Below are 22,251 nucleotides of genomic sequence, written 5' to 3' on the forward strand. Positions count from 1 at the left end.
TTAACCACAATCTTTGTGCTTGTTTACATACAGAAAAGAATTGCCTTTTCATCAAATAAACACATAAATCTTGAGCTAAATGTCATTTTAGGGAATCCCTTATAAAAATCAGCAATATATGCTATCCTTCAAAAATATCTGCAATATATTATATAATATATATGTGTGTATATATATAATATATTCTATACCTCATTTAATCTAAAATGGCTAGTTAGTTGGGTACCATGATATATGCCTATAATCATGATTCAAGAGATTAAGACAGGAAGATTGCAAGTTCAAGGCCAGCCTTAGCAAATTTAGTAGCCCTAAGCAACTTAGCCAAGACCCTGTCTGAAAAAAGAAAGCAAAAAGGGTTAGAAATATAGTTCAATGGTACAGTGCTCCTGAGCTCAATTCTCAGCACTAAATAAATAAGTAAATACATGGACGGTTTAAGACTGCTTAATAGATCCTTTCTTATCTCCATCAGTGTTACGATGAGTACTTGTGAATTCTTAGTTCATAATTCACAGACATCCTCCCCACTGAATACCCCCCCCTAAAAACTTGGTAGATTTTGCTATTCCAAGACACATCTAAAAATCATAAGATCTGGGCTGGGGGATATAGCTCAATTGATAGAGTGCATGCCTTATATGCACAAGGCCTCAGGTTCGATCCTCAGCACCACCCAAAAAAAAAAAAAAAAATCTTAAGATCTGCTACATATAATAAGCCAATCTCTCATATTCTGCTTGTGGTTATGATCACCTAATTATTTTCCCTTATTTGCTGCATGAAGCTGGATAACATCCCTCCTAAAACTGCAAAGGAAGTCAAGTAATGTATTAGGAAAAGGAAATGACACAGGTTACCAGATGAGACTAAATCAACATCAAAGGCACCAATATCAAGGCCAGCATGGCAGTAAAGCCACCTGCATCCTTCAAATAGGCCAACAGATGAGAGAAACATGTCAAGATGCTCAGTTCCCATGCACCATCTGGGCAGGTTTCCACAAATGTCATAGTAACTTCATGGCTAAGTTTAATTCAAATAAAACATAGAAGCCTAAAATGGAAATAAAATGTTAACTATCAATTATATCTCCTCTCACCTTTGAGAAAATATAGTTTAATTGCTTTGGACAAAGGAGATACAGAATAACCAACATTTCTTTTTAAAAATGTAAAACAATGTCAACCTTTTGTCTAAAAATCTACAGAATAAGTTCATAATGTTCAGCCTCATGCTAAATAAAATACAGTTGCCAGCTTATCACAAAGTTATTGATTTCATGACATCTCAAAGGGGTTTCTCTGTTCTGCTGTACTATAAAACAACTGTAATTTTAACACAAAAGGAGATATCCCAGATTTTCATGTTTCCATCACTACTTTGATTCCATAGTAAATCAGGATTTGTTGATTACATTGTTAATGTGATAAACTTGCTATGTGGCATGATTTATATATGGTTTGTCCCAAAAAAGGCGTGTGTGCTGGAAGCTTGGTCCTCAGTGTGACAGTGTTAGGTGATATAACAGTTAAAAGGACTTAGTGAGAGGTAATGAAGTCAATGGGGACATCATCCTCAGAATAAATTAATGTAGGTCTCATGGGACCCCAATTAGTTTCCAAGTGGGTTGTTGTAAAAAGAACTAGACTGACCCTTCCCCAGTCTCTGGGTTCCTGTCTCACCATAGGATTGCCTCTTCATGAAGCTATTTCCCCTCCTTTAGGCTTTTCCACCACGTTATGACATAGCCATGAGGGCATTTACCAGAGGCTGAACAAATGTGCTGCCCGACCTTGGACTTTCAGCCTCCAAAACCATAAACAAAATAAGCCTCACTTCTTTATAAAGTACCCAGTCTCTGGTATATTGTTACAGCAACAGAAAACAAACTGCTATGTCTTGTCTTTCTAACTGCAATTAAACAATCTTGAAAACAGCAGGCTGTATTAAGATTTACCACTCTGGCTTATTCCACCAAGAAACAAATTCTTAAGTATGTAAAATGACAATCTATTTTTAAGACATCATTTGAAATACTATACTCAAAGAAACTGTTATGGAGTAAATCACCTCACATTTCGGCTCTAAATCCAAACTACAAGCATTTGTCAATACGATCTCTTTACGATCCTCCATTTCACTGCATACCTATGGGGCTTCGTTGGATGTCACCTTTCTTGCTCTGTTGCTACTGAATCCCCTTTCCTGCGGTTGTCTCTATATTTTCCAGACTTTTTACAAAGTAAATCTTCCACTTTCCTATTATATCAGACAATCTCATGATATTTACTACTCATTTTCCCTCTGAAATAACAATGAATTTGTAAGCTGTTTGACAATGCTATCTATCTGTATTTGTCAACTTAGGTGTCTTGTTCATCAGGATTAAGTAGCCAGAAAAAAAAGGCTTTTAAAGGGGATGGGGAAGGAGACATAAGCATTAACATCATTTTCAGTTTCATGCTCTTCGGTCTCATGAACCACAGATGTTTTAGAGTTAGTACTGCAGTTGAAAAACTAAACTTTAGTGATAGGATAAAATGTCAATATTAGTTTTAGGTGCATAAGTCTTTTTCTGTGTTTTTAACAAAAATGTTGTCCCCATTTCTCTCATAAAAGAAATTACACATTCCTAAGAAATAAATTCTTCCAAAGAAAATACATCTTTTTGAAAATTTAGAGGTAAACTCTAAAACAAGTGCTTTGGGAGGGTTATGGGGTAGTCCTGTGTTATGCCTGTGGTCTTGGTGTAATTACTAATACAGCACTGGCTTTAATTCTCAGAAGTATCTCAATTTGAACAATAAATTGTAGGTTCACCCTAGCTTTAGTTTGTCTCTCCTTTAGCATTAATACAACCACCTGTTCACTTGAACAGCCTCAATATTTAGCCACACCATCCCATGAAAAATTATTCCTAATAATAATGCTCCTCCCTCTCCTTCTCTCCCAGACTGCAAAAATGAACAAAAAGATCGTTGCACTGCTCCCATTATGACTACCTTAAACTAAAATAGACTCCTAATACCCTTTCCTCATCACGGTAGACTCCCATCTAGTTAACAAAGGCTATCAAAAGAACATAATCGGGCTGGGGATGTGGCTCAAGCAGTAGCGCGCTCCCCTGGCATGCGTGCAGCCTGGGTTCGATCCTCAGCACCACATACAAACGCAGACGTTGTGTCCGCCAAGAACTTAAATAAATAAATGAATGTTAAAATTCTCTCTCTCTCTCCCTCTCTCTTAAAAAAAAAATACTTAAAAAAAAAAAAAAGAACATAATCACTCCCATATCACACAACCTTTGATTCTTGCATAAAAAAATTAAAAGAGAGGAAAGAAACAGTCTACATTTTCAAGAACAACACTCCTCATTAATAAATATGTAACTTCAAATCTTTCTAACTTTCCTACTTGTCTGATATTGGACATCATAAAGAATCAGTATATTTTGCAGGTGAAAAAACCTACTCCTCTTCCTGATGAGTGAGGAATCTGAGGCAACAGAATGATAAGGTTATCCCAGAGAAGTCACCTTTCAAGGAAACCAGTTCTAGAATTAGGATCACACTAGCATCCCAAGCAAGGGCTAGACTTTTTTCAAATCTTTGCAAAGGGTCTGTGTCTACCAGGTCATGGAGAATAGATTTTTTTTTTTTTCTAAAAAGCATGACAGGTTGTGGAGAAAAATTACTATCAACAATGTTTGTCTATAACTCTGGCAAAACCAAGATGAAGTCAAAGATACTGAGGGCTAAATGGAGAGCCCTAGAAGCCTGTGTCATGCTCGTGGCCTCCATGCATGTAAACAGAAAAATGTAAACAGAAGGTTTACATAAATGGACTTTACTTTTAAGTCAATGGGAGGCACAAGGTAAGAATAAAAGCTAACCACTTCTCAAATGGTAGCATTAAAAGAAAAAAAAAAGTAAGTACATTATTCCACATAACTGATAATAACATATCTGCTCTTACAAATCAAGAGGCAAATATCCTGCAATAGATATGTCAATGTGGCTGGCGATGTCTGACATCAGTGCATAGCCTCACAAACCCAGCACTACAGTAGTGAGACTGCAACTACCTCCTATATGACAGTCATAAAGCATCGTCCTCCACCACAAACTCAACTCATGAAAGAGATCAAGAAATATTACTCTATTATCTTACCTTTAATAAACTAAATCTAAGCTACACCTCAAATAACTCTATTTTAAAAAACCTACCCCCACCTGTCCCCTATCTTTCTTTCTTTTTTTTTAGTATTTATTCTTAAGGGATTGGGGTTGTGGCTCAGTGGTAGAAGCACTCGCCTAGCATAGGCAAGGCCCTGGGTTTGATCCTCAGCACCACATAAAAATAAATTAATTAATGATATGGTATCCAACTACAACTAAAAAATAAATATTTTAAAAATATATTCATTCTTAAGTTTTCGGTGGACGCATATCTTTAACATTTACATGATGCTGAGGATCAAACCCAGTGCCTCGTGCATGCTAGGCAAGCACTCTACCACTGAGCCACAACCCCAGTGCCCCCCATCTTTCTTTTTAATTCCATTATCTTCTTGAAAAAAAACTAGTTACAGAAATCCAAAAGCTAAAATATATGTATGAAAATTTCCATATAAATTCAAGTATGGCTTAATAAAGGAATCAAACTAAAGAGTAAACATTCTTGAATTAAAGTGATTAAAAGTACAAATATTGCTTTGGTTTAGACTCATTTTACTAGAAAACATATCAAAAAGATTGAAACTACCTTAGTCTTATTCTTTTTAGGCAATTAAAATAAGTAAACTTTTTAAAGCCAGACTTGAAATTGTCTAAAAGTAAGATACTGCTAAATAAACTTTAGTAAAGCATTCTTATATCACAAATTATACTGTCTAGTATATAAGAACACCTTACTAAACCCTAAACTACACAATATACCATTTCATCAAATTTAAGATGCCATTAATTTGAGGATGAATCACTATTTTATAAACCACTAAGAAAAAAACTTCTAATTAAATGTGAGATACTAACAACCCAATACCAACACACCCAATATCAGAGACAATTAAATATAAAAAAAATATATAAAAAAATCAGTAAAATCCCCTCAAATTCCTAAATACATCTATTTTTTACAATATAGATATAATTTACAGTCTTCTACAAGAAAAACCTCTAAATGCAAAAAAAAAAAAAATTAAAGTCTCTTACCTTCTGTACTATACTCAGGAAAGGTATCAGTGAGGGAGTCTGAGTGAGCTTCAGCAGGACCAATTAATTCAGAACCATCATTAATTATTCCACCCTAAAAAGATCAGAGTAATTGTTTTCTTGTCATTAAGAACATTTTAAAATGGTAGTATATATTAGTTATTTTGACTGAGTATATATAAGAAATATAGGAGCTATTAATCTATTAAACTAGTTCACAATTACATTCCAAGAATCACTAAGTATATCAATATTGGTTCATCAATTATATAAATGTACCACACCAATGCAAGTTGTTAATAATAGAAAAACCTGAGGTGTGAAAATGCACAAGAAGAAAAAACTCACCAGCTTAAGAATATTTTTTCTTAAGGACCGGTAATTTTAATTAGTGATAAATGATGAAATGCATCAGGAAGTCATTGAATTTTATCAAATTATAAACTACAACATATTACACAACATCTCAAGTGATCTGAGAAGCCATTCAGGTTGAGACTCACATGTAACTTAGGTAAAAGTAAAAAAATTTAAGATATTTCTAGTGAAGAGAGAGTTTTTTAAAGATGTAAAAACAAATATAAGATTGATTTCTCAGTGTGACCATCATTTTAATCAAATATCTAGATTTGCAAATTCAGACCTCAAAAGATATTTTCACTTCCTGGACATGCAACTAGAGAATGCTATGATCAGACAAGAAGTGGTGGCGCAATTCTGTGCTGTGACTTTATGGACCAAAGGCTCCAATCATAGATAAAAGGACTTATGATCCTTAAGACATTATAAATAATTAAAACAGTAATCCTTCTGCTTCTCAACATCCTTCTTTCTGCCTCCCACCAGCAAGTTCTATGTCCCAAACACTACTAACCAAGAGAGTAAATTCCCAGCGAAATACAGACCCCATTAGCTCTCTAGCACAGCAAAAAGAACTGTCTTTATCTAGTTAGAAAAATTTCACCTGACAACAAAATATGTATCCCTTTTAAGTACCCATAGAATATTCTCAAGGACATAGCTAATGCTAGTGAATAAACCAAGTCTCCCTAAATTTTAAAGAACTGAAATCACACAAAATACATTCTCTAATCATAATTAAACAAAATTAGAAACCAACAATAAAAGAAACTTCAGGAAATCCACAAATATTTAGAAATTAAAGAATCAATTTCTAAATGACCAATGGGTCAACAGAGAAATTACACAACAGGATATACAATGAGCTGAATTTTAAAAATTTTTAAAAAAGAGAAATTTATGGGTTGAGGCTCAAACAGTGCTCAGGGACATTTATTGCTGTAAATCCTATATTATACAAAGAACATTCTCAAACCAATAACTTAAGTTTTCACTTTAAGGAATTAGATAAACAGCAAAATAATTCCAAAGCAAGTAAAAGGAAGGAAAGTTTAGAGCAAAATTTAACAAAATGAAATAGAAAACAAAATCAATAAACAAAAACTGAATCAAAAGTTGTATCTCTGAAAAGATTAACAAAAACTGCAAATTTTTCGCTAAGATGACCCACAAAAAAAACAGACAAGATACAAAATTACCAAAAGGAAAATGAAAGAGGAGACATCACTAACACCTATAAAAATCAGAAACATTGTTCTTTTTTTGTGGCAGTGATCAGCTGCTTCAGGATGAAGCTCCATTATTGCCTTCCCAGCCACTAGCCGCCAGAAACACATTAACATGGATGATGAGCTCAAACTTTATGCTTTTTATAAGGAAAATATGCCACAGAGGTTGCTGCTCACATTCTGGGATAATAGAAGGGTTATGTGGTCTGTCTCAGTAGTAGAAATGACAAACAAGGTCTCCCCACGAAATAGGGTGTCTTGATCCCCAACTACCTCCATCTGCTATTGAGTAGGGGGCATTTCTGCTATCGACCACAGAGAACTGGAGAAAGCAAGCATAAATCCGGGCATTGTGGATGTCAATGTATTCATTCTCAACTTGGTTAACGATACTGCCAAAGGCTGACAGATACTACAGTGCCTCATCACCTGAGGCACAAAATGAGGAGAATCCCCAAACTATATGATCTCTCTAGAAAAGACAATGTCTGCCAATTATTACCAGGTAGCTGAGCTGACAACCTGGTTCACAAGAGCTGGCTGCACCAATAACCTAGAAGACGACGAAAGAAACATTCAGAAATACCTTTTGCTTTCAGGAATCAGAGACTGCTCTCAACCTTAAGGGTCTGTTGGAAAGAAAAAGAGAGAGCACGCCTGAGACCCTATTTATTGAGGGGAAGACACTTAAGAAAGTTATTCCCAAATGAGGCAAAGGGATTGAGTTTCAGGGGGTGCAGCCCAGTCTCACTGGGTGACACCCACTCCCAGAGCTTCATTCTCCTACTGAGCAGAGGTGAGATCCACCTGTTTCCTGGAGCAGCTGAAACCATTCTCACACCTGTCACTCAAGACTAAGGGTCCATGCTCACTTCTGTGTTGCAGCTCCTGACAGCCAATAGTTTTAAGAAAGTCCTTTAATAAAGAAGACAAGCCCCCTAAGATTAAGTATCTTATTCCTCCACATGTCCTGCAGGACAAACACTGGTACATTGCTCTGAAAAACTGGCCCACTAAAGAAAACAGGAAGCTGCACAATATGCTAAACTTTTAGCCAAGAAAATGAAGGCCAAAGAAAAATGCCAGCAACAGACTGAAAAGAAACTCAGGTTGTCCTCTCTGAGAGCTCCTACTTCTAAATTTGAGTTAAGTAAAAAAAAAATAATAATAAGGCTTTTTAAGAGCAATAAATAAGATCAGACTTTAAAAATTAAAAATGTTTTATGAGAATTCTGTGAACAACTTTATACCAACAAATTATACAATTTTGGTGAAAATTCCTAGAAAGACATGTTACCAATGCTGACACAAAAAGAAGAAAAAAAAAATCAGAACAAAGAATAAGTAAATAAATTAAATTAAAATTAAAAATCTTCCCACAACAATTCTGCTCCTCCCAGGCCTAAGAGAAACAAAATTTTCACAATCCATATAAAAACTATACACTGATATTCGTAATAACATTATTCATAAATAGCCAAAATGTACAGAATCTAAATTTTAACTAGTAAACAAAAACAAACCTAAAGTGGCATATCCATAACCATATGAATGAATATCATACAGGCATAAAAAAAAAATAAAGTACTACGCTACAACACAGATTAATCTTTAACGCATCATACTAAGTGAATTCCATTCACTACTAGATTCCAAGAATAAGAAGCTGAGTAATAAAAGTAACACAAGAAATACCAGACTTACACCTTGAAAATTAAAAAATGCTACTGAGAGACATTAAAAACATCTGAATAAATGGAGAGTCATTTCATGTTCATGGATTAGAATAGTCAAGATGACAATTCTCCCCAAATTGAACTACAAAGTTAATGTACTTTCAAATTAAATTTTATGAAAATTTTTGTTCATATGAACAAGCTGATGCCAAACTTTTTTATGTAAATTCAACAGGTTCAAAATTTCTATAACAATTTGGGCAAAAAGTAGGCAAACTTATACTATCTGACTTCAAAACCTATAAAGCTATAGTAATCTAAGCAGTATGGTCCTAGCATAAGAATAAGCACAAATTAATAGGACATATCAACAGTCCAAAAATAAGCCATCATATTTACAGTCAATTTATTTTCAATAATAGTGTCAATTCACTGGAGAAAGGAATCTTTTCAATAAATGGTGCCAAGACTATTAGATCTCATGTCCCAAAAGATGAATTTACACTGTTGCTTTAATCCATACATAAAAATTAACTTAAAACAGATCACAGACCTAAACGTAAAACTAAACCATCTAGGGAGGAAATCTTCTAAGCCTTGGGTAAATCAAAAAGCTCTAGAAATGCCAAAAATAGCATAATCCATGAAAAATGGAAAACCTGATAAATTATACTTTATTAAAAACTGGAAGTTTTTATTCTTCAAATAGCACCCATTAAGAAAATGAAAAGACAAAGCCACAGATTCAAAGAAAATATTTACAATCCCATATTGGACAGGGATAATAATACAGTACTGTTCTGAGGATTGTATCCTATATCTAATAGAAGACTTTTATCCAGAATATATTCAGAGCCACTCAATCAAAAACCAAGCATATTTTTAACAGACATTTCACCAAAGAAGTTGTATGAATAAGCACAGGAAAACATTAAACATCGTTACACCATTAGGAAAGCAAAATCAGACAATACCAAGTGTTGGTGAGGTTGTAAGAGAACTGGGACTTCCACACATTGTTGGGAAATATAAATGGTAAGTTAATTCAGGAAACAGTTTGGCTGTTTCTTTAATACATAAACTTAAGATTCAGAAATTCCAGTCCTCACAATCTACCCAAGTAAAATAAAAACATATATCCACACAAAGATATGTAAATAAATGTTCACAGTAGCCTAAGTTGTAAGAGCCAAATGCTAGAATAACTCAATGTCCATCAACTTGTCAACAAATAAACAAGATATGGTATAATCCATATACAGAAGTCCCTCCTTACCTACAACTTTGCTTTGCATCTACCATCAAGTGCAGATTGAAAACATTTTATGAAAAAAAATCTAGAAATAAACAATTCATAAGTTTTAACAACTTTTATCATAGGATATTGCTATAATTTTTGTATTTTACTATTATTGTTGCTAATCATTTATTGCCTAATTCATAAATTGAACTTTATAGGTATAAACAAGAAAAAACATAGCTTATACAGGGTTTGGTACTCCCACAGTTTCAAGCATCCATAAAGCAGCTTGGAACTAATAAGAGGGAAACTACTAACAGAAAACTATCCAGCAATATACAGTGAATAATATACAGAATGACATAGTGATACAAGATATAACATGGATGAAGCTCAAAAACATGCTAAGTGAAAGGAACTAGAACAAAAGACTACTTATCATATGATTCAATGTATCTGAAACACTGAAAAAAGGCAAATCTATAGTCAGAAACAGTGGCTGTGCAGGGCTGGGAATGGGAAAGGGGAACACTGGCAAGAAGACATGGGGAAACTTCTTTGATGTAATGGAAATGATCTAAAACTGATCGGTGGCAATAGCTCCACAAGTCTGTAAACGAAAGTCAGTGCATTCATTGCATACTTATTATAACTCGTAAATTTTAAGTTACGTCAATAAAGCTATAATAAATAACCATTAAATAATATGTGATGGAAAAACATAAGTCAAACAAGATTGGCAATATACTGTTAAATTTTTTTAATGTCTGGTAACATTTTATAAATTATAAATTATATAATTTATAATTTATGTAGTTGTAGATGGACAGCATACATTTATTTAATTTGTTTATTTTTATGTGGTGCTGAGGATCGAACCCAGTGACTCACATGCACTAGACAATTGCTCTGCCACTGAGCTACAGCCTTAGCCCCTATACTATTAATTTTTGAAGGTAAATGAGGAGTAATACACAGATCCATTATTTTATTCCTTCAACTCTTAAGAATGTTTTAAAGAAAAGTCAGGCTGGGCACAGTGGCACACACCTATAATCCCATCAACTCAGGAGGCTGAGGCAGGAGGATCATGAGTTCAAAGCTAGCCTCAGCAAAAGCAAGGCACTAACCAATCCAGTAAAGTGAGACCCTGTCTCTAAATAAAATACAAAATAGGGGTAGAGATGTGGCTCAGTGGTGGAGAGCCCTGAGTTCAACCCCAGGTACCCAAAAAACAAAAAATTCAGCCTAAACAAGTGGCTACATGGTCATTTGTGTGTGATATCATCAGTGTTCCTACAAACAGAAAAAAAAAATGTTATTGAGGCACATACCCTACAGACTGGCTAACCCAAAACCTCTCCTCACTACCCCATCTTCAACCATGATCAGAATCAGAAAGCTAAAAATCATCTTCCGGTGATCTCCTTCAAATTAAGGATAGTCATGTGACCCAAGTTCTGGTCAAAGAGATGTAAGAACTACCTCTAGACATTCTTTCTGTAAAAGCTAGCATGTTTCTTTTGACACTTTGCTTTTCATACTCAAACCCAGAAATCTAGATACTTGATAACATTCCTAAACTCTATACCAGCCTGTAACTACCTTCCTCACTCAGACCTCTTGGATAAGACAAGAGGCAAGCTTTTTTTTTTTCTTTGCTTGTAGCTAAATAACCTTAAGGACCATATTTTCTCTATTTCAAAAGACTAAAACTACTGTCATATCCTGCTCCTGTCCAGCACTGCTTAAAATAGTTCCAAGATATTTTCCAAAATTACTATCAATTTTTAAAACTGTCAATTTTTTCATGAACCCGAAAAATAAGGTCTCATTTCCTAAAGTGTAAAAATTCTTCTTCCAGAAGCAATTATAATCAGGCATTCCAAATCCAAAAGAAATGGAACAAACAGGAAACTTTTATTTAAACTGTTTAGAACCTATAATTTGACTTCTATTAATTCCCAAACTGATTTTTTTAATTCTATACCTTTCACCACCTCTATAAAGAAAAAAATCTTCTTGCTTAATAGTAACAGCCTTTTTCTGTAAGTACTGATTCTCTGTCAGATAGTGGGGGGAAAAAAACTATAACAGAGAATAGCAAAGAGTCAAATACTGTATCAATTTGACTTGGCCTTTCATCCCAAAGATCTGCACTGGGGAATTAGCAGAAACCAAATTTATGATCTCAGTCTAGTTTGCAGAGTAATGAAAAAGCAAGCAACAAGGTCAATCATAAGGAATTTAGTTAATACAAACCTACCTACCTCTCTCTCTCTCTCTCTCTCTCTCAGATACTGGTGATTGAACCCAGGGGCACTCTACCACTGAGTCATATCCCCACCCCCTTTCATTTTTTGTGACAGCGTTTCACTAAGTTGCCCAAGCCGGCCTCAAACTTGTGATCCTCCTGCCTCAGCAAATTGCTGGGATTACAGGTCTGCACCACTACACCTAGTCATTACAAATTTTTCTATTACTATTTCTATTACTCTAAGTCATAGGTCTGCAATGTCTTTCAAAAGATCAAATTTCTTCAGTAAACTAAATTAGGTCATAAAAAAAATGAATTCCCTGTGTAGAGATTCACTAGCACCAGTAAAATTAAATACCCCACTACTGATATATCATGATAGTTATGTATTCTAAGAAATTTAATTTATACAAACCAGTGTATTTTCAGCTAAAATAAAAAAAGGAAAAAAACAATGATAAAACCATCACCTAGCTTTTTTTCTAAAAGGCTAACTAAATGCAATAGGAAAACTGTGGGGGTAAAAACAGTGAAAGAAACTGACAACCTGCACAGGTTAAGTTGAAAATATATTAGAAAATAATTATTAAAAATGATAAATAACTCAGAATTAAAGCATTATTTTAAAAAACTCAAAACATTAATATTCAATGATCTCAGATAATACTACGTGCAATGGCCTACCTCTCTAAAACTGTGCAAAGACTAATTTTTTATATCTTTACACAAACCAACATAATTACAACAAATGTAACATGGACTTGTAGGATTTTATATCTCAAAGAGAAGTCTGCCACTGAAATATACCTCAAAAAGAAAAAGAGTTTCATGATACCAAATTTTAATATATTCCAATTGTGGTTGAATTCGAAAATCCCTAAGCCCTTTGCATCAATTTTTTAAGATCTTTCAATCAAAAATTGTATAGCTCTTTATGCTAAAAGCAAGATATGCCACAGACATGGTTATTTAGAAATTAACTTCTACGTTTTTAGTGAACAATGAAATTCAAAAGGAAATGAATTTTCTACTTGAATTTACTACAAATTAGAAAATAAAAATATTCAATATGATATAAAATATTCCAGAAGACTGTCAAACCTTAAAAAAATCTTCAAGCTGTTTACTGTTGTAAAGAGCTGGAATATTGGCAGAGAACTGTAGCAGGTCTTCAGCACACTGTCTTCTCTCTTCAATAACAGTTTCATCAAATCGCCCTAGAATTAAATAAGAATCAACACTTACAGAAAGAACAACCAAATGCTGCTTCATGACAGTTTGTGTCCAGAGATTAGAACACAGCAGCTGGCCTACTACTGCCTATTTGCTTATTATGAAAATTTCTGGAGTCACATCTAGCCTCTATAGTGAAAATAAGCAAGAAAAGAACGTTTTTGATAAAACAAGAGGCAGAGGTATCAGTTGATAAATAAAGGCGTGCTCATAATCTAGAACTTGTCAATGTAAGAATTTTACTATATAAGAAGCTGGTGATTTGAAAAGAGAATTTTAAAGGACTCAAATGGTTTTCCATAGTAATTTAATACTATAATTACTCATAATTTTCCCTTTTCTACTCTTTTTTGTTCATAAAGGGGCTGAAGAGAGAAAATTATGAGAATGCCTGTATTATCAATGGGGTCAAAAACCTCAGCTTAAAGCAAAAAGCTTTTATGTTCAAGTACATGTGTGATGCCGTCTGCATCCATGACAGCACGCTTGGGAGAAAAAAGAACCCACAGCAACAGTGAGTTCCACTTTACAAGGTGATGAAATGTTGGTTTTCACAGAATGTTTTAATGATATATACAATTTGAATGCTGAGAAGACATTTTTAAATATGATCATTTTGTATGGCTCTTAGTTTAGATAGCTGGTTGGCATTTGTCACATGCCTTGTTTCTTACTGATTGCAATATAGGTTTAAAAAATACAAAATCAGAAGAGTAGCATTATCATATACTTCAACAATTTAAGTGGTTTTGCAAAGCAGTAATAAAAAACTAAGACACAAAGAGACTCCTAGTTATATAAATCAAGGCAAGAATTTGAAACTGAACCATTAAAAATCCTTCTACTCAATGTATCTAATGCTTATAGTAAAGTGTCTATTTCATGATAACTAAAAAAGGATACTGATGTTAGACCTGGGTTCAAATATAAGCTCCAGCATTCACTAGCTGTAAATCCTAAGGTTGATTATTTTCACACTATAAAACGGAGAGAAGTAATAATGTACTTAAGGCTTACAGTTCCATGTCAGGTACATGGTAAGCACTTAATAGATTATCATGGTGTCCTTTAATCTTTAAAAGCTGTTGTATTTACTGGATAACAGAGCACACTAGCAACTTGTGAGTGAATAAACAGAAAAATTTTCTCAAAAAAAAAAAAAAAACTCTTATAGTGGAATACTCTAATAGGAAATCTTAACAGTGGGTTCATTTAAAAAAAAAAAAAAAAAAAACAGGCCACAGTTCATGGATAGATTTCAGAGATAACAATCCTAATAAAATCCATGCATGTATACACAGGTACAGTTTTATAAAAAAAGGGGGGGGTATAATGTTCTTTAGTGTCCTCTAAGAGCCCAGGGATTGGGTAAAGGTTAGCAGGAAAGTAGCAGTCAATTAGAGAATTTCTAATATCTAGGGTTGCTTTATTTACTATGAAACAAGATGCCAGTTGCTATTCAAATATTCACTTTCCTACTTAGCAAAATAATCCTTAATTTTTAACTAGATATACGAAGCACAGGGGAAAAAAGGCTATAACTGTCATATTATCTTGTAGTTAGGAGTGGACATGGACTATATATGTTCTGGTCTAAAGCAGGTAAACAAAAGTTATATTGTAGCTTTCCAGAAAGTCTTTTAAAAAACAGAGCTGATATAAACCCTCTCCCAGATTTTCTTCATTGTTCCTTCCTACAAATGCTGCAGTCTGGCTGGGCACAAAATAACCGAGCCGCCACGAGGCACTTGTAGGTTCAAACAGGAACTACTTTATTGCCCAAACTCCACCAGCACTCCACACGCACTTCCCGGGAACCCTCTCACCCTCCACCGGGCTCTCAGAACCCCTCAAGAACTCAATGGGAACTCCAAAGTAGTGGGCACCAGAGGCAGCAGGAGCCGCCCTATTGCCGGACAGCAAAGGTCTATATACAACTGAATACACAGCTTAACTTAACCATCATCATCTCAATGGCTCGCTTCACTCCCTCTGGCAAAATGCCAGGTGCCACCCCAACTGGCTGTGGCCCTCAACACCAGGAAATACTGTGAAATGGAAAGCTAAAAAAAATGACATGACACTATGCATGGTAGCACATGCCTGTAATCCCAGCAACTCAGGAGGCTGAAGCAAGAGACTTGCAAATTCAAGGGCAGCCTGGGCCATTTGGTGAGACTCTTAGAGTGACCCTGAGTTCAATCCTTAGTACACACACACACAAAAAAAAGACAAAAGAGCAAGAAAACAGGAGCTGGATTCCTAATCACTGAGATGCCATGAGGCTATCTCCAAATCTTTGACCATAAGAAAAAAATTGGCTCCTATTTCATTGTAAATTTTGTCACAAGTAACCAAACCTAATATAATCCACTGTGCTAAATCTATGTTTCTATTAGTTCTCAGTTCATATGCAACAATTAGATAACACTCAATTCTCTCATGACAATAGCACACATAAAGTGTCTCTACTAGCTTACCTATCGACAATATTATCCAGAAACAACCTTCCAAAATCTTCAATAAATAAATTCTCCAGCCTGAAAACAATCTTGGAGAAAATGTAGTAGCTAAATAAAAATATTATTATTAATATTTATTTTTTGTTGCCTACAAAGTATAAAACTGTGCATGATTATAATTCAACATATTTATCCTTTAAAAATTGCTAATTCTAGTGCTTGTGAATTAATGTTAGTAATTTTGTAAACATCTCTCATCTTGAAACAGAAACCTAGAAAATACACACTTTTTATGCTTCAACCCCTAAGGCCACCTGATATTATTTTTAAAAATATTAATTACTTGTTGAGAAATTTCAATGAAAGACTTCTTAATAGTTTATGAAACCCTAAAAAGATCTTATTTCTATGTGAAACAATAAAAATATGAAAATCTGAAACATAAAAATTTGAGGGCCCTAATCTTAGTATAACTCACTTCACCTCCCTACTAAGCTAAGCTACAACACTTCAGGATTGGAATGCATATGTAGAAAGCTCATCTTTGATCTATGCATTTCTATTCCACTAAACTTGGGTAAGCAAGAATGAATTAAAACATTTTTATAAAGTAGAGTACAACAAAAAAAATAGCTTATAATTCAATCCTATCACCAGAATACAATGACAGAACAAACTCACTTCTTTGTTCCTAAGATATTTCAGAATAAAAACAAAAAAAAAAAATAGTAAGCATAACAAAAATACAAAACAATAGTAAGGACTGGGGTTGTAGCTCAGCAATAGAGCACTTGCCTAGCTTGTGTGAGGCACTGGATTTGATCCTCAGCACCACATATAAATAAATAAAATAAAGGCCCATCAACAACTAAAAAATTTTTTTAAAAAAATATTAAGCAGGGCTGGGGATATAGCTTAGTTGGTAGAGTGCTTGCCTTGCATGCATAAGGCCCTGGGTTTAATAGTAAAATAAAAATAGTAAGCATAAATGAAGAACACAGATGAATTTTAATGAAATAACTACTGGTCCCAATACATACAAGAAAGTTGCTTAATTTTTAAATACTTTTTAAAGTAGCAATATTCAGATCTTGGGACACTGCAGCCACTACCATAGCCCCCTCAATGTGGTAGCCTCCACCTTGGGACACAAGACAGAGCCTGGAGGCAGCCACTTGCCACAGCACCACCTGCCACAGTGCTGTATCTCTGAATGGGCCAGACAATGCCACCACAGGGTCCGCATTCGCTACCCCATCTCTGAAAGCAGTCACCTCCATCTTGGGACACCTCTGCCGCCATCTTGGGTTGCCTCCACTGTCGCCATCGCCATCTTTACTTGGGACAGCTTTCATCTTGGGACATTGGCCAGTATCTGGAAGCCCAACATCAAGGTACCCCCAGCCACTAACCCAGCCCAGTGCTTGCAGCTACAAGGACAGACAATAGCCCTCAATGCCTGGTCCTGATCTGCCTGACACAGAACAGGTCTCCGTGACAGGCACAGAGATCCTGGCACTCAGCCCTCAGGACCTCTAGAGAGAAAGATTCCTGATTGGGAAGTCTAAAGTATGGGGGTGGAAGAGATACAGGTTAGACACTAAATTTGAGACTAGGAATTGTAGGGTCCACAGATGATGTAAGGGGCTAAGACCAGGATACCATGTCACACAACCGGACCCCAAAGGAGCTATCCCAAAGGAGAGTCCTGGGGTGCAATCTTCCAATGGGGACTGGCAATTGCTATACTCTGCCTCCAGGAGTTCCACCTCCATGTCTGACCCTCCCACTCTAATAACCTTCACCATCTTGAGGGTGGAGATTCCAGCAAACTCCAGAAAACCCCATCTATCAATAAGGAAAGCAGGGAAAATACTGAACTCCAACAGAAACAATTGTTCAATTTTACTTAGTGATTTTTTTCTTTTCCTGTCCTCACAGCCCCAACATTTGTGAAACCAAGTACTTTTCATGCATCAGGCTACTGAGAACTGGGATATCTAAATAGTATATTACAATTTATTGTATATTCTTTTATTTTTACATTTTTCCCTTTTCTTTTTATTTTTTAACTCACTCTTTATGTTTGCCTCATTTATGTGTTTCCCCAGAGTCTCTTTCTCTCTCTTCTCCTGTTAAGAACCAACTTCTTTAGATTCCTCTTTCATGCTTCCTATGATTTAATGCCTCTATATTATCACTCCCTACCTCATTAACATCTCATCCTACACCTGCCATTCTCTCTTTGTCCAACATTAGAATCTATAGATTCTTATGCAAACGTACTGTTTATATTGTAGACAATGATAGAATACATCATTTCTGTTTATTGCAACAAAACTGTAAACGTCTTAATAGAGATATTGTGTTTAACACTGCATAGTATTTGCACTGGATGCTGTTAATATTGCTCTCCCCTTTAAGGGTAAGGTATTGGAAACCTGCAGGGACACCATAAGTCTACGGGGTCGAAATTATAACACCTTGGATCCATACTGTTAGAGAGGAACACACACAAACAACATGAAAAAACAAGGAAAGAAAATGCCCTCAAATAAACCAAGATGCTACTACAGCACAGTAGAAGAAGTGTTAGAGAAAGAGTTCATAATGCACATGATTAAAATGATCTGCAAAGTAAAGAATGATATAAGAGAGCAAATGCAGGCAGCAAATGATCAATTCAATAAAGAGATAAGAAAGCAAATGTGGGTAGCAAAAGATTACTTCAAAAAAGAGACAGAAATTCTGGGGAAAAAAAACAAACAGAAATCCTTGAAATGAAGGAAATAATAAACCAAATAAAAACTCAAAAGAAAGCATCACCAATAGACTAGACCCCTTGAAGACAGAACCTCAGACAATGAAGACAAAATATATATAATCTTGAAAATGAAGTTAACCACACAATGAAGATGGTAAGAAAACATGAACAGAACTTCCAAGAATTATGGGATAATTTGAAAAGATAATTTAAGAATTATTGGGATAGAGGAAGGCATAGAGATACAAATGAAAGAAATGCACAATCTTCTAAATGAAATAACATCAGAAAATTTCCTAAAACTAAAGAGTGAAATGGAAAATCAAATACAAGAGGTTTACAGGACACCAAATGTACAAAATTACAACAGATCCACACCAACGCACATTCTAATGAAATTGTTTAGCATACAGGATAAAGACAGAATTTTAAAGGCCGCAAGAGAAAAGTATCAGTTATACATAAAGGGGAAAACCAATTCAGATCTAAGAAGATTTCTTAATCCATACCCTCAAAGGTAGGATACCTAGGAACAACATATACCAATATCTGAAAGAAAATGGATGCCAACCAAGAATCTTATATCCAGCAAAATTAAGCTTCAGATTTGATGGCAAAATAAAAACCTTCCATGATAAAGAAAAGTTAAATGAATTTACAACTAGAAAGCCTGCACTACAGAATATGCTCATAAAAATATTCTATGAGGAGGAAATGAAAAACAACAATGAAAATCTGCAAAGGGAGGAACTACACTAAAGGAAAAGCCAGTCAAAGGAGAAATCAAGTCAAGTTAAAAACCAAAAATAAACCAAAGTGACCAGTAATATAAATCATATCTCAATAATGTTAATGGCCTAAATTCATCAATCAAAAGACACAGACTGGCAGATTGGTTTTTAAAAAAGACCCAACAATATACTGCCTTCAAGAGTCTGATCTCATAGGAAAAGACACCCACAGAATGAAGGTGAAAGGATGGGAAAAAACATCAATCACATGGACTTTGTAAATAAGCAGGGGATTCTATCCTCATATCAGATAGAGTGTGCTATAAGCCAAAGTTTGTCAGAAGGGATAAAGAAGGACATTTCATACTGCTTAAGGAAACCATAAATCAACAAGACATAACAATTGTGAAGATTTATGCCCCCAACAATGGAGCATCTACATACATCAAACAGACCCTCTCAATTTCACGAATCAAATAGACCACAACACAATAATACTGGGTGACTTTAACACACCTCTGTTACCACTGGATAGATCTTCCAAACAAAAACTAAACAAAGAAACTATAAAATTCAATAATACATCAATAATTTAGACTTAACAGTAATAGACAGGATATTTCATCCATCATCAAGTGAATACACTTTCTTTTCAGCAGCATATGGATCCTTCTCTAAAATAAACCATATGTTGTATCACAAAGAACTTCCTAGCAAAAAAAAAAAAAAAAATGCTATCCTGGATCCTATCAGACCATAATGAAATAAAATTAGAAACCAATGACAAAATAAAAAATAGAAGTTACTCCAATACCTGGAGACTAAATAACATGCTACTGAATGAAAATGGATAGTAGAAGACATCACGGAAGACAGAAATAAATTCTTAGAGGTAAATGAGAACACTGATACAATATATCAAAATCTCTGGGAAACTATGAAAGCAGTACTAAGAGAAAAGTTCACTGCGTTGAGCTCATTGATTAAAAGAAAAAATTCAACAAATAAATGACCTAACATTACATCTCAAGCCCTAGAAAAAGAAAAACAAACCAACACCAAAAGTAGTAGAAGACAGGAAATAATTAAAATCAGAATTGAAATTAATGAAATTGAAACAAAAGAAACAATTGAAAAATTTGACAAAATTAAAAGTTGGTTCTTTGAAAAAATAAATAAAATAGATAAACCCTCATCCACAGTAATGAAGAGAAAGAGAGAAAACTCAAATTACTAAAATATAAGATAAAGAAGGAAATGTCACAACAGACACTATTGAATTACAGAAGATAATTAACACTATTTTTGAAAATTTATACTCCAATGAATTAGAAAATCTCAAAGACATCAACAAATTTCTATAGACATATGATCTACTCAACCTGAATCAGGAGGATATACCCAATTTAAACAGATCAATTTAAAGCAATGAAATAGAAGATGCCATCAAAAGCCTACCAACCAAGAAAAGGCCAGGACCAGACAGATTCTCAGCTGAGGTCTATAAGACCTTCAAAGAAGAACTAATACCAATACTCCTCAAATTATCACATGAAATAGAAAAGGAGGGAACCCTTCCAAACTCATCTATGAGGCTAATATCACCCTGATACCAAAACCAGACAAAGACACATCAAGGAATGAAAATTTCAGACCAATATCCCTGATGAACATAGATACAAAAATTCTCAATAAAATTTTGGAAAATCACATGCAAAAACATATTAAAAAGATAGTGCACCATGATCAAGTGGGGGTCATCTCAGAGATGCAAGGTTGGTTTAACATATGGAAATCAATAAACATAATTCATCACATCAATAGACTTAAAGATAAGAACCATATGATCATCTCAATAGGTGCTGGAAAAGCATTTAACAAAATACAGCACACCTTCCTGTTTAAAACACCAGAAAAAGTAGGGATAATAGGAACATACCTCAACATTGTAAAAGCTATCTATGCTAAACCCAAAGCCAACATCATTCTAAATGGAAAAACAATTGAATGCATTCCCTCTAAAAACTGGAACAAGACAAAGAGGCCCTCTTTCACCATTTTTATATAACATACATTGAAACTCTAGCCAGAGCAATCAGACAGACAAAAAAAAGGGATACGCATAGGAAAAGAAGAACTCAAACTCTATTTGCCGATAACATGATTCTATACTTAGAGGATCCAAAGAGTTCCACCAGAAAACTTCTAGAATTAATAAATGAATTCAGCAAAGTAGCAGGATATAAAGTCAACACCCGCTTTCTCTGGGCATGACCAGTGCTACCTCTGAATACTACCTCCGAGGTTGCTGCCACTGACTCCTGGAGGTCTCTTCTCCCATCCACTGCTGCCTACACCACTACTGCCAATGCTGCTGCCTCTGATATTGCTGCTGCCACCCAGAGTCACCTGAAGGTCTTCTTTCTGGGTGCTGCTGCCCATGCAGCTGCAGCCATCTGCTGCTGCTTCTGACACAGCTGTCGCTGACAACGCTGCTGCCCCATGGAGATCATCTGGGTGACACTGCCCCCACAGCCACACTTGCAGCCACCGGTGCTGCAGCCACTGCTGATTCACAGCCTGCTGCCACCAACCACTGCTACTACCACTGCTACTGACCCGCGGCCTGCTGTCAACAGCCACCAGCCATCACCATTACTGCTACTACCACCACCTAGAGGTCTGCTATGAGGGAAACTCCAGGTTTGGTTGCCTGTAGCCACATCCACCTTGGGACACCAGCCAGGGGCTGGGGCCCAAGTGCCATCAGGTTTACTACCACAAGAGTCTCTGTCTGGGGACCCTGGCCAGGACCTGCAGGTCCACTGTTGGGGTACCTGCATGTTTGGAGGCATCAGGGGTCTTCCTTATGGGAATGCTGGTGGCCCCTCTCTTGCTGCTGCAACTCAGGGTCGCTCCTTTACATGAGCATATACCTGGTAGTCTCTCTGCAAGTAGGAAAGCATGGCTGAGCCTGAGGTATCTGAAGCCCAGATGGGTGGGATAGTGACTGTGTCTGCGAGAGTTGATCTGGGCCTGGTGATCCCAGGAGAATAAGAGACAGGGCTGAGAAACTATTGAAT

At 35.4% G+C, this 22,251-nt stretch overlaps 1 protein-coding gene across 5 annotated transcripts in view; it reads right to left on the reverse strand.

Annotated features, from left to right (window-relative positions):
• Nucleotides 1–22,251, reverse strand: part of Rps6kc1 (ribosomal protein S6 kinase C1) — a 200,008-nt gene that overhangs the window by 141,097 nt on the left and 36,660 nt on the right. For 4 of the 5 annotated variants that reach the window (XM_015483653.2, XM_048809399.1, XM_015483652.2 and 1 more), the window contains 2 exons: nucleotides 13,080–13,195; nucleotides 5,217–5,310 (listed from right to left, as the gene is read on the reverse strand). In XM_015483653.2, the coding sequence (XP_015339139.1) occupies nucleotides 5,217–5,310; nucleotides 13,080–13,195 (210 nt within the window). The remainder of the gene's footprint in view (nucleotides 1–5,216; nucleotides 5,311–13,079; nucleotides 13,196–22,251) is intronic. The other variant, XM_048809401.1, reaches the window with a different exon arrangement.

Source organism: Marmota marmota, unplaced genomic scaffold, assembly GCF_001458135.2.
Source record: "Marmota marmota marmota unplaced genomic scaffold, marMar, whole genome shotgun sequence".
Taxonomy (NCBI): domain Eukaryota; kingdom Metazoa; phylum Chordata; class Mammalia; order Rodentia; family Sciuridae; genus Marmota; species Marmota marmota.